Source organism: Oratosquilla oratoria, chromosome 9 (genome assembly GCF_046742065.1).
Source record: "Oratosquilla oratoria isolate Oo_2021 chromosome 9, ASM4674206v1, whole genome shotgun sequence".
Lineage (NCBI taxonomy): Eukaryota > Metazoa > Arthropoda > Malacostraca > Stomatopoda > Squillidae > Oratosquilla > Oratosquilla oratoria.
The window spans coordinates 39,710,662-39,726,905 of NC_134785.1; the positions used below are offsets into that span (position 1 = coordinate 39,710,662).

The 16,244-nt window shown below is 37.7% G+C and overlaps 1 protein-coding gene across 2 annotated transcripts; it reads right to left on the reverse strand.

Annotated features, from left to right (window-relative positions):
• Window positions 1-1,149: 1,149 nt before the first annotated feature.
• Drat (Death resistor Adh domain containing target) lies at window positions 1,150-15,972 on the reverse strand (the record flags this gene model as incomplete). Of its 2 annotated transcripts, none has more annotated exon segments than XM_076190256.1 (7): window positions 1,150-3,968; window positions 5,506-5,656; window positions 8,898-9,050; window positions 9,502-9,652; window positions 13,314-13,467; window positions 13,891-14,060; window positions 15,872-15,972. In XM_076190256.1, coding segments are annotated over 6 exon segments (864 nt in total), but the record flags the coding sequence as incomplete, so codon positions are not given.
• Between the last annotated feature and the right edge of the window lie 272 nt (window positions 15,973-16,244).

The following is a 16,244-nucleotide window of genomic DNA, read 5'->3' on the forward strand; positions in this document are numbered from 1 at the left end:
CAGGAATAAACTCAGAAACTCGGAACTAGACCCGTGACTTCTTTTTCCACCTTCATCAAAGATACACACACGCACGCACACACACAAAGGGCTTCTTCCGTCTTATAAGGGAGGTAGCCAAGCCAAAGGCACGCATCCACTGCCATCCACCACCCTGGCTTCCCTATCATCCCTGTCTCCCACCCACTGCCTGGGTCAGCAGCAATGCAGCAAGACACAGCAAGGTCAGTTCAATTCATCGACAACCCCCCCATCTCCATCCCCTCATGCAGAAAATAAAGAGGACGGGGAGGTATCCTTTCGAGCTGCATCAAAATATCATTCACACACAACCACTTCCCCCATCCCCTGACCCCTCCTTTCCTTGCTCAACATAGGATATATATATATATATATATATATATATAATGGGGGCAATTAAAATATCCCTATTTTAGGTGATAATGTACAAAGACTAGATAAACTGGGACGTACCACACTGGAAGAGAGAAGAGAAGAGAAAGAAGCAAATTGATTGCAAGGCATTTTGAGGGCAAATATTTTTCAGATAGATGTATTCATTTATGGGGAAAGAATTAAGAAAGTCCAGGAGTACATAAATGAATCTAAAGCAAAGCTTGATTAGGAGACTCACAAATGGGAACTCATGAGCTCGGTTCCTATCTTGTATATTACAATCAGGTCTATCTATATAAGTATTCTTCCCCCTTATAAGGGAGGTAACTAGCCAATGTATGCACCCAACCCCAACCCATTTGTTTCCTTTTTATCGTGGCTCCTTGCAAATGAAGGGGCATCCTTGTCCCATGCCCACTGCTCACGTCAGAAACATTGCAGCAAGACACCTAATTGTAGCTGTGTGTCCTGCTACAATTAAGTAAATGATACTTTCAGTATGGATGGTCTGTAACAACCATGCATTATCACTGATATGGAGATCTTACCTGGAGCAAGCAAGAGTCCAGTAGACAGTTTTGAACAATAAAAAAATAACTGGAGGAAAAAAAAAAAAAAAAAAAAAAAATGCAACTCGTAGAACCACTTCCTTGCAGGGCTCAACTAGTTGCACATAATTAGTCAAATATCTTGAGAATCATACGGGACTAGCTTCAGCACTGTCCAAAGTATCTAGGGCAACACAAACATTCATCATGTTTCTTAAAAGGAAGGATGACAGAATATACTGGCAATCCAACCTTTAGTTCTTTTAGGAATTATTCTTTACAAAATACATAACATTTCTACCAATTAAGGTATTTGCTGTCTTCATGACCACTAAACTCATTATCAACTTAAATTAACGTTATTAAATACAAGGATTATCTGACTGTAGGCCCCCTGCTGGCACAGGCGCTGGCAAACATGTAAATGAAATTTTTTGTAACAACAAATATATGTTCATTTTTACCAATGCGTCCAAGTTACAGTTTTATGCATCGAGAAAATCAATAGCTAATGTTGAAAATAGATATTCACTGCAGCCACACTTGTCCAAGGAGAAAGATACAAAGGGGGGAAATATATAATGGTTGTCACTAAATCATTCTGAACTTAAGGCAACAATAACTGCACATTGTTAAAGGATAAAAGGAGAAAATATTTGTTTACAAAAAATTTGTTACTTGGAAAAAGGTTATATACAATTCAGTAATAATAAATGAATATACAAAATGACTGGAGTATATTGGACTAGTAGAGTAGTCACTTTCTTGAACTGTCCCGAATATAAATTTACAGAAGCACAGGACAAATGCAAAAATCATTATACTCAGAAAAGTGTTATTTTTCTTCACGAATATGTGACTGGTGCACCAATCATAGCAGATCTAATAATCAATATACAAGGTGAGGAGCTTATGCAAGAAAGCTGCAGTCAAAGCTGTCACCTTTGCCCTATGTGCTAGGGCAAGTGGCAATCACCAGTAGTCAATTAAATATTTCATTATTTAGACATAAATGACAAAAATATGTTAAAGTTTAGAAGCATCAGACACAAATCAAGCCACTCTACTAACAATGTCAGCTATACTCACTAATGAACATCAATATCTAGTTTCTTGCTACATAGCTTTTAATGATTTTATTTTATTTTTTATCCTGTTCACTAATGTGGCACTCAAGATTTCCACTGGTTTTGGTACATTCATCTGCTTTCCCCAAACAGCAACAATGCCTAGTTGAAATCTAACATGCAAGAATAGCCCTACCTGATTCAGTACTCTGTGCTTCGTATTTCTGGTTCATCCGTAACCCATTATCTTAATCAAAATCTAAAAAAAAATCTTAATTTGTGGGATTACTGACAAGTGAAACTGCAGACACATTAGGTACAAGTGGTATTTGGTATTTCAAAGTACACTTTGTTCCTGAGCCCTTCACATGTAAACCTCCCAAACTAGTTTACAATGCGGTCTTAGTCGGAGTGAACGCATCACTTGGCTTCTGAAAGTAACCTAATAATTTCTTTCCTGAAAATACAACAAGTTTTCATACATATCTTACAGCCTCATGTTCATATATATTCAAATTCACTCTCATATTATCACATTCAGTCTTCACATTTTCATCATATAATTATTACAATTATACTTCCATCCTACATTATAAACATATGGATAAAACTTATACTGGAATGCAAAGCTCATAGACTAAGATTAAATTTAAGTGGCACAACTTTAATCATGATCGAGAAAAGCAAAAGCAAAGCAAAATAACTACGGTAAACTTATTATGAAATAATGAAAATGTTCATTCTCAAATATATGAAAATTTGACAATATACAAAACCAAAACATGGCACATTAAATGATCATTTCAATGTTTGATTTTTGTCAGGAATTGTGTAATTCATTAGACAGGAGGAAAAATAGTGTTATTCACGCAAATATGAAAACTATATCTTTACATATACTTTTTTTTTCAAGTTAGACTAATATTTATCATTATCCATACTCTTTATCTGGTTATAAATTTTAATGTTTATAGGTCTTCATATAGCATTTCTTTATCAAATGCAATACGTCTGAACCTTACATGGTCACCTTTTTTGCCATTTAAAAAAAAAAAAAAAAAAAAAAAAAAAAAAAAAAAAAAAAAAAAAGAAGGGTTAACAACTAGTGCAAAATACTATTACAAAGTATAGCAATTTATAAAAAGTACCTGCAGAATTAAATAATAACCTAAGGCATGAGATAAAAACTCATAACCACGTAGTGCATGCACCTATGAAAACTTCGGACACAGGGGTGCCTTTGCACTCCATGTCCTCGAAATAAGGCTATCAATGAAAGTCCTCATACAATAATGCTGACAATGGCTCAGATAACTGTATAATACCCACTCTGACATATCATACATCTTTTTAGTTTCTCTTAGGATCCTATATACTTTTGAAGGATTATATACACTGACTCTGCATGTCAATTCACAGCAACCACTTTCAAAGCCAGTGAAATGTCCCTGTCAGTCTAATGCTGTGCAAAACCAACAAAATGGCTGATAATATGACTACTGACTAGCACATGTACATCATACCACCATCTTTTAAGCTTGATCAATTTCTAATTTTCATGTTTATTGGTGTACAACATCTACAATAACGGAATATAGACACACACAAACATGTTTATTACACACACATGTATATGTGTTAGTATGTATGTGTACATTTATATATATATACATATACACACATACACATGTATACACTATGTGTGTTTGTGTGGTCTAAATATGTATATATATATTTTTTTCTTTTTTCAACACTGGCCTGGGGTTCACTGACCCATCCTCATGCAAATGCAGGTTTCTAAGCCATTCTGGGATTAAGGAGGACGGGGTAACTCCTCACTCCCTTACAGAAGAAACTGCACTGTCTTTATAAATTTCCTTATGCTCAGCAAGACGTTTTCCCTCTTGAAAAACTTGGGGAATACAACAATAAGCTATTATTCCTCTGCTCATGCTTCCTGGAAAAAAAAAAACAAAAAAAATTAATAGATAAATAAAATAAAATAAAAATTAATAAATAAGTAACAAATAACAATCTATCAAGATAAAATTTTATAAACAGTATCTATCAATCAATCAATCAATCTGTTGCCCAGGTCTCAATTGCATTAGAACCATGGCTCTAAAGTAACCAATAATAGCCATCAGGATGGTCACTGAATCACTGAAGAAGAAACAGTATGAGCAGTATACACACACACACATTTACCAAAGGCCTTTTCCCCTTTATAGGAGGATGGCAGAGTCAAAGAATTGACTCACCCTACACCCATCCAAAAAACCCTTTTATTGTCCCTCCTATTCTAGACTTAATGTAGATGAGAGGTCATCCCCTTCTCTCAGCTATCCATCTCCAAAACCCATCAAATCCCTTTCTTCTCTCTTCAGGTGACAGTGTCCATACTGGTCTCAAGATCTCATATCAATTTAAAATGTATTTCCTCCACCTTTTCACATAAGGAAACTGCTCCTTCCGACTACTTTTAGTTGTGATATAGAACTGTCAATTGCCCCCAGTCTTTTGCAGAAGACCCATTGTTTATAAATAATTTGCAATAGCTAACAGGCTGACCCACAAGTCACTCATAGAAGAGATACTGTATTACTGTCTGGGTAAGGCAATGCAAACTGAAATGGGAGGGGTGGTTGACTGATTTTATGTTTATATAATAAGTGTTCTGACTTAGCCCCTTTATAAAAGGGAATGGGCCTTAGGCATATATACAATAGGTATTGGAATATTGGATGCATGTTATTGTGAAGTAAAAATCTGCTATGTAGCAAGCAACTGATACTTTAGGGTCTATATGGGGCATCTCTACAGACCAGAGCCACACATCATTTTGTCTGTGTTAGAGGAAATATCCACTCATAGAGAAATGATGCTACTTTATTGAACTACAACTGTCCCCCCATTATGCTGTCTCCCCACTCTTAATACAATCCTGTACAACTTTTCTGAATATATATTTCAATTTCTACCAACCCTGTGATAGGGGAGAAAGAATACTGCCACCAAGTATTCCCGCTTGGGTCATAAAAAGCAACTAAAGCAGAATGGAGAACTTGGCATAAGATGTGCTGTGTCTTGCCACATTGCTCCTGTCCCAAGATGATAAGCGAGGCACAGGGATGAACCCTCATCAAGACGGAGCCAAGATGAGAGGGTGGGAGGTTTGGTAAATGAGGATGGAATGGGTGGGAGTGGAATTATGCCTTTTGACTTTGGTCACCTCTGTAGGAGAGAGGCCAAACGCAGAGTATGGGATGCAATATATCTAATGTTTTGCCCAGCAGGGTTTCTTCAAAAGAAGCCCTGCTGGGCAAAACGTTAAATATATTGGATCCCATATTCTGCATCTGGCCTCTCTTCTACAGTGCTGTTGCAGTCATTGCTGTTTTTACTCATCTTTGGTCACCTCCTTTTTAAGGGGGAAAAAAAGCCCTTGGAATATGTATAATAAGGTGGCCTTTTACTGCTACTATTTTTCTTACCATTATCAGGTAACATTTACTCCTCTGCTCCTTCTTCATCATCTTCTGGGAACTCAAGAATGGCGCGTCCTTGAATAAGGCCACGCCCAATCTTTGCTATGGCTTCATTAGCACGGTCAGCAGAAAAGATGGTGTGGGGAGGAGGTTCCAGCTGCAACAAACGAAATGATTGATTTGATACAGAAATTCATGTTTAAAGAAATCTTAGAATACATGAAATTGTAATGTTTGTTTAACTAACACAATAATAATTTTTACTTAAACTTATCAAAGGTTTGAATAAAGAAAACCAGTGAACTACAACCTATAGCAAAATTCATCCACACACACACACACACATATATATATATACATATATACATACACCCACACACATATATATATATATATACAGATGCTCCTCAACTTATGTTTTAGTTATGTTCCGAACGGCCGAACGTAACGTGAAAATGAATGTAAGTTGTTACTGTACGTTCCAGTAATGTATGACCGTTCATACTGTACTAGACATCCATAAATTCTATTACCGTATCTTATAAAACACCCCTAAATCATTAATTATAAACATAACATTGTACAATAATAACATTAATTTCAAATAAATTAAATTCAAGCAACAAAAAGTGAGATGGTGGAGGAGAAGGAGGAGGGGGAGGAGGAGGAGGAGGAGGAGGAGGCAAGGCACGTTCAGTCTGTCGTTTGTGCCATGTAAACAATGGACGCAGCATCATGCGTAAGTATCATTTGAACGTCTCGTACTACAGAGAGTGCACTAAACTCAAAAATTCACTCACAAAAAACTTTTTTTTTTACAATTTTTTTACAGTCAGTTCAAACATAAAATAAAAAAAACGTAAAACGAATGAACGTAGTAGAGGAGCATCTGTATATATATATATATATATATATATATATATATATATATATATATATATATATATATATATATATATATATATATATATATATATATATATGACTTGGCCATTTCCTTAAAGATAAAAACACCAATATATCCATATACATGAAATATAAAATTATATATTTCTTGATGTAACAATTTCCATTCTTCTTCATCATTTGTTCTCTTAATGATCTCTGCAACATGCAAACCATGTTACTGTAGTTTGTCATTCTTTCCATCTTGTCATTTACATAGATCAAGAAAATTATAGATGCCAATACTAACCCTTGTGGGACTGCTCACCACAGCCCACCATCCTGACATTTTTATCCTTTATTACTGTTCTTATGTATCTGTCTTTCAAGAAAATTTTCCTCCATTCGAACGGGTTTCCTTTTAAATTCTCCAATATGATCCAATATCCATAGTAGCCATTTGTGAGGTACCTCGCTGAGGGCTTTCTCCAAATCTATGTATACACAATCCAGCCAGCCCTCTCTCTTGATGCACATCAACCATTCTTGAGTAAAAGTTTAACAGGTTCGATACACATGATCTTCCAGTTCTGAAACCGAATAAACTTTCTGCCACAATGTTTATCTCTTCATGATAACCCATCTATTTTTTCTCACACAATTTAGCTATCATACTGGTTAGGAGCACTGGTCAGTCATTTAATATTTTCTCTTTACTTCTTCCTTTATTTCATTTCAGCCATTTTACAATCCTCGCCACTATCCCTTTTTCTCTGATTAACACACTATCAGGTTGTGAATCATGTCTACCTGATGTTCCCTGTATTCCTTAACCACTTCAGTACGAGTCAAATTCTCACATGCAGCATCAGTTGCCATATGCACGATGCAATACCCTAATCGCATTATAAAATATAGTCACTGCTGTATTATTCATTCTCTTTTACTCTTGAGTAATAGTAAACACAGAAAACATAATCAAACCAGTTCACACAATCTGGGGGTAACTCATGTACAAAAAAGAAAGAAAGAAAGAAAGAATGAAAAAATATATATATATATATATATATATATATATATATATATATATATATAATCAAGAAACTGACGCCAGCATCCTCGTGTACCCACTCGTGCCTCATGATGCCTACGTAGACATCATCATACCGAAGTGGTCAAGTACCCAATTTAAGATCATATTTGGTGCTGGAGCTTTTCTTACATTTACAGATTCCAATAGTTTGCATAATTCCCCTACTTCCAACTTATCTTTTAACCCAATATTATTGTTCTCACCCTTCTGCACAACAGGCATTTTCTGTATTGAAAATTTATTGCAAACTTTGTTCATTATTTCAGTCCGAGCTGATCCCTCTCCATACATTTATTCTACCACTATTACCTTACTACTCAGACAAACCTATAGAACGATTTAGATTAATTATTTACTGTACTGACAACACCTCTTTCAATGTTTTCCCTCCTCTCTACAGATTCTCATGTAATAATTTCTAGATACTTAGTATTTTTTCTATTGTTCCTTTCCTTTCTCAATACTTCAACACGACTCTTCCCCCAAAACATCACCCCCATTGACACATCCCTGGTGCAGTCCCACCTTTACCTCAAACCACTCGCTCTCTCCATTTCTAACACAGGCTCTTCTACTCTCATAAAAACTCCTGACTGCCCTTAACAGCTTTCCTCCTATCCCATATCTCTGCAAAACCTCCCACATTGCCCTAGACATGTACAATAAAGAAAAAAAAAAAACCATCATAAAAACAATTATACAAAACGTTACTAACAAATATAGGGGGTAAAGAGTGCTGAGTATCACTTATCTAGCCTCTAGTGAAGACCAAGAGGTTTATGGAGTCCCACAAGAAGCAATGTTATCCATCTCTATTAACTACTATAACCCAGAACAGAAACTGTCCAACACTAATACAATTCAGGCAACAATCCAATGTTTCTTCCCAGGGAGATCTACAGGAATTCTAAGGACTGTTTGTATGAAATTGGAGTTGCCTACAAGTCTAGGGACTGTTGCCAGTCACTGTGGGTTGCAGGTTTTCTGTCAGTGAAACTCCAGGCAACAATTATTATTACAAGAAAAGCACTTGCCTGCCTACGTCTAGATCATCATCCAGTACTAAAACAATATGAACACAGAAAACCTATGATAAGAGACATCATACATCCCAGATGAAGTCAACAAACTGAAGACATGAAACACATTCCCAATAATGACCAACACTCACCCATTTTATACATCACAAAGTCTCTTCCTTGAGAGATTTATGGACCAATCAACAGGGTGTGGTCACTTCCCTGAGGGCACCCTTGTTAGAGATATGAGGTTATCCATTGACCAATTGATATAATATCTAAGCATTGTCACAATGTAATATAACCAGTGCCATTACCTTTATCATACTCTCAATCCAAATAACCCAAAAGAAAAGAAAAATATTATGTCTAATTCCAATCTTAACCTTAATCTCTCTTACCTCTCCAGTAGAAACAAGATGAACAAGATTCTTGAGCTGATTAAGTGAACCAAATTCAATGGGAATAAGCTGGTGATTTGCTTTCTCAGCCTCCTTGCTGAACCTGGCAATTAGGCCTTCTGCAGTTTCAGAGCTCATCAGCATAACTCCATTCTGTAAAAAAGAAAGGGAAATATATTAACATTTCCACAATGATTTAGTTTTATGTTATAAACCCCACTGTTCAGGACAAGGATGGTGCTTTGCAAGTGGCCTCTGATCTTGGCACTTAAAAACCATTAAGAGTGGATACCTTTCCTATCCTATGCACCAGGGCCAGGATTTGAACTCCCTAGTGACTGCCAGAAACAAGTACTATCACTGAGTCACAATGGGCCCTCTAAAGATATTTCTCATGTCTGTACGAAGATGTGATGGTGCCAGCGACACTGGAGCACACTTGGAATTTAAAGAATGCAAAAAGGAAGAGACTGAATATGTTTCACATAATTTCTTGATCTGGGATATGGAGGGCACATCCTGTATACTACAATTACGTAAATGCAAAAAACCAAAACTGATTAAGCATTGCAAAACATAAAACAAGTTGTGATATTATACTCACAGGTGCAAGGCACTTCAGGGCCCGACGAATAGATCTAGATGTTGCACTGAAGTCAATGACAATGTCTACTGCTCCGCCACAAGCATCCTTTGTCCGTTCAACCAGCTGTTGTTCATAGAGGTCCTCGCTCCACTGCACTACTCGCACCTGACTGTAGCACCATAACAGTCAGTTAGCTATTATATCTATAACCAATAAAATCTGCCTTATCCATGTTACTAGCTTAAATAGAACCATTCTCAATTCAATACTGCAGAAGTTCAAACCTACTCAACTGTATGAAAAGCTGGAATTATAAGTTTTCTATCAACAAAAATTAGAAATCAATCTCAAATGATTACTAAAACAATAATTATCCATATCACATTAAGAATTATCATTATTTTCATCACATCCTAATTTATATAAATGTGTCACATCTTAATCACTTTAATCTTTGTATACCAATGTTCCATATCAACAATCTGTTATTCTAGTATTTAGTACATACATACCAAAACCCTTTTCCCCCTATTAGGGGATGGCAAGTCAATGCACACACCCACTGCATGCATACATACATACATACATATCCCAAAGGCTTTTTTTCCCTTATAAGGGAGGTAGCCAAAAAACAAAGGCATAAAAACCACTCCCACCCATTCCATCCCTATCACACTCCACTCCCCTCCCCTCCCTCTTATTTTGGCACCTCCTGGATGACGGGTCATCCCTGCATCTTGTCCACTCCCCTGTAAATAATACCAAACCCCTCAATCCCCACCCAGCATCAGCACATTAGTTCACTCAGGCAATGCAATAAGACACTGCACTTCCATTTCCATACGTTCTCCACACTTTTTGATAGTCTTTCTTCATTATTTTTTTGTTCTTAACTAACCAACCCAGCACTCTTTGATTTACCCTATTCAGACAACAACACAATATTTCTTCTTTGAGTGATTTACAAGTTGGTAACCTGGGAGCTGTGGATCTCCTGCAAGAGATCTGGGGGTAATGGATTGACTAATTGATTCATCTCCAAATCTATTCTTCCATTCACTGCCATGTGACCCCAAGTACTTAAAACCCACCACTTCCTCCAGTCTCTCATGCTTCAAATTCACCTTCTTGTACATCACATTCCTTTTGTACATATTTCTATCTATATACCAAGGTTTTTTTCCACTTTACATAGGAGGTAGCCATGTCCAAAGGCACATACCCACTCCCATCCACCACCCTTTCTCCCCCTCTCATCTTAGCTCCTCATGGATGATGGGTCATCCCTGTATCACCCCCAACTGCCCAAGTCAGAAGCAATGCAGAAAGACATAGCAAGCTTCTTCAGTTAATCGGCAAGCCCCTCCCTCTCCATCCCTTTGCACTTAATAACTCTCAATTTTCTCCAATCACACATCCTTCCAAACTCAAGTCAATCAAAACCTGTAATAGTAAATGAGGATTAATATTGTAAAGTAAAACCATGCACAACATGCACAGTTATTATCTACAACAAAAAACAGAGACATACATAACAACACAGTAATAACAGGAAATAACATGCAGTTATAAAGAAAAAAGTTCAAATATATCTATTATCATATTTGACAGAAAAACTGGATTTGGTTAAGAGTTAGTGATTAATCAACTAAGCTAGAAATGGATTGTTAGTACATGCAACCATTAAAAGTATGTGAGCCCAGTAACCAAAACACAACAGATAAACCTTGGTGATTTTCATTCATTTTTTATTAAATTGCTATTCTATCACACACACAAAACATAGACCATGAAACAAGACTAAAACTATACAGAGCTTCTATGCAGTGTGTCTATATTCATGCACTATAGAAACATACACAAATCTTTTGATTCTATTCTTTTGAGCCCATACGGAATAAATGAATACACTAAGGAAATTTCAAACTAAGAAGTGTATGGGGAAGAGATTGGGATAAGGTAGATCAGTTAATTTTGAGATGGTTTGGGTGTACAGAAAGATTGCAAGAGAAAAAAAAATAAAAAGAATGTAGAAAGCGGAAATAGATGGAGTAAGCTTGAGGAGAGGACTGAGAATGAAATTAATGTATGGGGTAAAGGGGGCACATGGCATATGTCAAGCAATGAAGAGTGTAAAAGACAGGAATGAATAATTGTGAATGGATGAGGGGATAATGCACCCTAAAGGGATGTTCTTCTCACTCATTTCATAAATTATTCTGAGTGGATGAGGAGAGGGGGTCACCATATTATGAAGGAGTGGGGATAAACCAACTCTAGATGTTGGATACTGCTGCAGAAGAACTGCGACTTGCTATCTCTGACCCAAAGTATTGGAGAACATGTAAATATTTTGTCCCCGAGGTGACAAGATGAGTGGGGTGGTTGAATGGGTTTCATCTGAGTATAATGTGTGTGTGTGCTTTAACTACATTAGTTACACCAATGCTTCTATCCTTTGGGACAATATTCTGCACAAGAGTTGGAGTCACAGAGGTGGTAAAGGAGAAACTTAAGAGGGACAGTAAAGTTAAAAGCGGTCAGCAATCTTCTTTGAATGAAGATTTTCCTCTAATCATAAAACTGCTTTGAATCAGCCATCCCACTTATAAGGGGGAAAGAATCTCCTCCAAGTTTGTAAGAATAACAAGTGCAAAGTATTGGAAAAGGGCAAAAGTACAAAGAGGCCATAAATGATTTACTTGGAAGAAAATTGGACAAATACAAGAGCAAAAGAAGGCCGGTGTGTATTGGTCACAGGTAATTTGTCAACCCATAAACACATTAACAAAAAATGGTGAAACACATAAACCATTGATGAACATAAGAGCAGCATTTCACTTCAGTATCTACCTATATACCTAGGTCCTCTTACCCTTTACCAAGGAGGAAGCCATATTCAAAAGGCATATACCCACTCCTATCCACCACCCCTTCCTCCCTCTCATCTTAGCTCCTTGTGGATGACGGGTCATCCCTGCATTATGCCCACTGCCCTGGGTCAGTAGTATAGCAAGACACAGCACATTCACAGCAAAGCCACTTCATTTAACCGGCAACCACCCATTCTGTCCCCTCGTGCAAAAAAAATTGAAGACGGAGAGAAAACCCATTCAGGCTGCATCAAAATATCATTCACACCTAACTACTCCTTAAACCACCACCTCATCCCCTACTCCCTTCCTTCCTCACATCACAGTATCATCTATACACAGCCATTCTCCACTCACCTCCATCTACCACCTTCTCCCTTCCCTGTTCCACAGAAATCCACCTCATCCATCCATTCTTTGGTCCCCTCATGTTCACTTCATCCACCTCTGCCTTCTACACCTCTTTTACTAATCTTTCTTCACTCATATTTTCCATGTGTCCAATTCATCCTAATTTTTTTTCATCAGCCCTATCTGCCATCTCCTTTTCCACCCCCACTCTCCTCCTCACCTCCTCATTTCTCACTCTATCCAACCTTGTAACCCTTACCATACTTCTCACTTCACGAATGCATAAATAATGAAAAAGTTCACATAGTAATCTACCCTAGACTGGAATATGCAGAAATGCTCTCTGTGTTCCCTCGATCTTGTTTATATCCTTCACTTTGTAAAACCTGAAAAAATGGGCACCTGTGCAAGGGGGTCCTGCAAGGAGGTCTTGGGCATCACTGAGAACCCCCTTACTACTAACCATCAAATGTCCATCAACATCCTCACCTCTATTGAGACATGCAGAGTGCACCACACAGGAAGCCTCTACCATGAGAAACACATCTATGTGGGAAGCTGTTTTTTGTGCAAAAAATGAAATATATCATCCATCACCTTGCTAACCTGAGGTGCTCTAGCGCAATTGAAATGCCTTCATCGCGCAAGCTAGCAACCACAATTTCAATACGTTCCCGGTTCTGAGGCCAATAGTAGCGTGCTATTCGCATAGCCCACAAAGCTAATCCACCAGTGCCCACCAACAGGATCTTGCAGTTACCTGAAAAGAGTAAAAAGTTACAATATTACTATTCATCAGTAACTCAAACCTCATATATAATGCATCTTGATTTATCTTGATATATTTATGCTGTTAGTAATGGAAAGATTTGTGAGTTCTCCATTTATTTTCACTTCTATATCTTTTCCCATTTACTAAAACCAGGCTTCAACAAACAGTGCCTTCAAGTGGCAACACCAAAATAATGGAAGGACAGACCCCCAAAGGCACAAAACTCCTAGAGGAACAGTTGAGCAAACAAATGTACAGAGATGGTTACAATACCCCACCTACACTTGGAGGTGCTGTCCTCAAAGGCTACCTATTTTCCAGAGAAAGACACCTGGCCCTTATACATGCCCTAAACGCACAAGACCAATTGCATGCATACACCCTTCCTCCGATGCATTGTTCAATACTTACCAGTTTCACCTTTGCTGCTGAGAACTTTTTCAACGTGGGTGTGTGCAGAGAAGACTGTGTTCATTGCCCACAAAGCACCAGATGGGAGCATGGCTGCTACACTTAGACTCATGTTGTCTGGAACTTTGACAAGGTACTGGATGTCTGGAACTGCAATGTACTCAGCATAACTGAAAGGAAAATTGAACTACATTAACAAAAACACCTTAAATGGTTCAGACAACTTGTAATTTTACAGTGAATACAGAATGAGCAAGGAATTCTTACCAAGATATGAAAGAGATTATAAAGAATCAAATTTAGCATAATTAACCTAAATATTCAGTAATGGACCAAATGTGTAATGTGGACATAAGAAATAGTACAAGGAGGAGGAGGAGGGTGAGGAGATGGAGGTGGAGGAGGAAAAGGAAGAAGAAAGGAGGAAGAGAAAGAAGAGGAGGAAGTGGAGGAAGAGAAGGGGGAGGAGTTGAACAGCTGCAGGACCACTACATACAAGTATCCATTATTGGTTCATAATATACCTACAGGGTCTAACAGATAAATCCGTACAACTTCTTATCACATGTTTTAAGATTAATATCTCGGGTTATAATAAACAGAGAATTATGAAATTTTCAGTATATTTAGAAAAGGCAATAAGAACAATGATTTCATTAAATGTAACCACCTTCAGCTGTTATGACGCTTTCAACGCGTTTACGAAACTTGGATACAGCGTTGATGATCTCAGACTTTGATAATGAACCCACAGCCTTCTTGATGTCTGTCTTCAGGGTTGTTATACTTCTGTGTGGTTTGTCACATGCCTTGGCCTCAATTCGCGCCCAAAAATAATAATCTAAAGGGTTTAGGTCTGGCGAATTTGAGGGCCACAACTCTTTGTTCCAGAACTGCACATTTGACCCTTCGAGAAGGTTGGTGGTCCTCTTCGCTGTGTGGGCTGGAGCCGAGTCTTGTTGGAAGACAAACTGGTTGCCACTAGCCTTATCTTTCATCCAGGGTATTATTTTCTCTTCTAGAACTTTGCAATAGACAACGGCATTGACTTTCTCCTCGTTGTTGAAGAAGTGAGTGAAGACGTCCCCCTCAGTTGACACCACACAGAGCACCATGACACTTGCTGGTTTCTTCGTCGTTGTCTTGTGTTGAACCTCTGAGGATGAGGAGGCTATCCAGCGATCATTCCGCTTATTGAAAGTCGCATCAACCGTGAAAATCTTCTCGTCGGAAAAAAACTTGATGACTGAGCCATTCGACTTCATCCAGTTCAACAGCTTTTGGCACCTGGTCAAGCGGATTTCTTTCATTTTTCGTGTCAAAAGATGTCTTTTTCCTTGTGAGAATGAGGTTAATCCCAATTTCTTTAATGCTCTGTGAATTGTCATTGTGCTGACACCTCTCTTCTTTGCCAATGTCGATAATGGTAAGGCTGGATTTGCATTGACACTTCTCTTGAGACCAGCTAAAAAGCGAGGTGTTAGAATTCTGCCCCTTCTGGACTTGTGAGCAGCTCATTGGTCTTCGCCGGTCTCATCAAAACGTTTACAAACATCGTAAACAGTTTGTCTGGAGTATTTTAGCATCCTTATTATGGCGCTAGGAGTGTGACCCGCGCGACGAAGTTCGCATATGGCTGAACGTTTGGCTTGTTCCATTGCTTAATGTTTATTGCACTGGTGCTAGTATACAACTGGCTAAATTATTAGACAAATGGAAGTATCTGGAAACAATCAGAATTGCCATATGTTACTTTTTAAGTGCTTAAAACCTCTTCAAAGTTTGTACGGATTTATCTGTTAGACCCTGTATATAGCAGTCAGTTTTAGAATCAATATATATATATATATATATATATATATATATATATATATAGAAAAAAGGTATCTATTCAAAGAGTTAAGCAAGAACATTGTATGTCTGATACAAAGAGTGTTACATTTACTGTAGTAACAAAATATTGACTGTATCATCAACTTACCCTGGTGGATGTCCCTCATATGGGTACACAATGACACGGTCTCCAACACGCAATTCTGTGTCACCCACCTCAGCACCTAGGGCCTCCACTGTGCCTGCCACCTGAAACAGAATGAGCAGCAATGAGTGCAGCTGACAATGATGTAATCTGGATGAAGTGAAGAATAAAGTATGATATTTCTCAATACATCTTTTGTTTAGCATTGATGAAAAGACGCACGTAAAAAAGCCCCATCAAGAAAAATTGACATCAATTATAAAACTCATCCTGAGATTTGTCACCATTACTATACTTGACATTGTGTAAAATGCAATCTAAATAACAGGTCTTCCCTGCAAAGAATGGGTATGCAGTTTGTTAACATTTACACAGA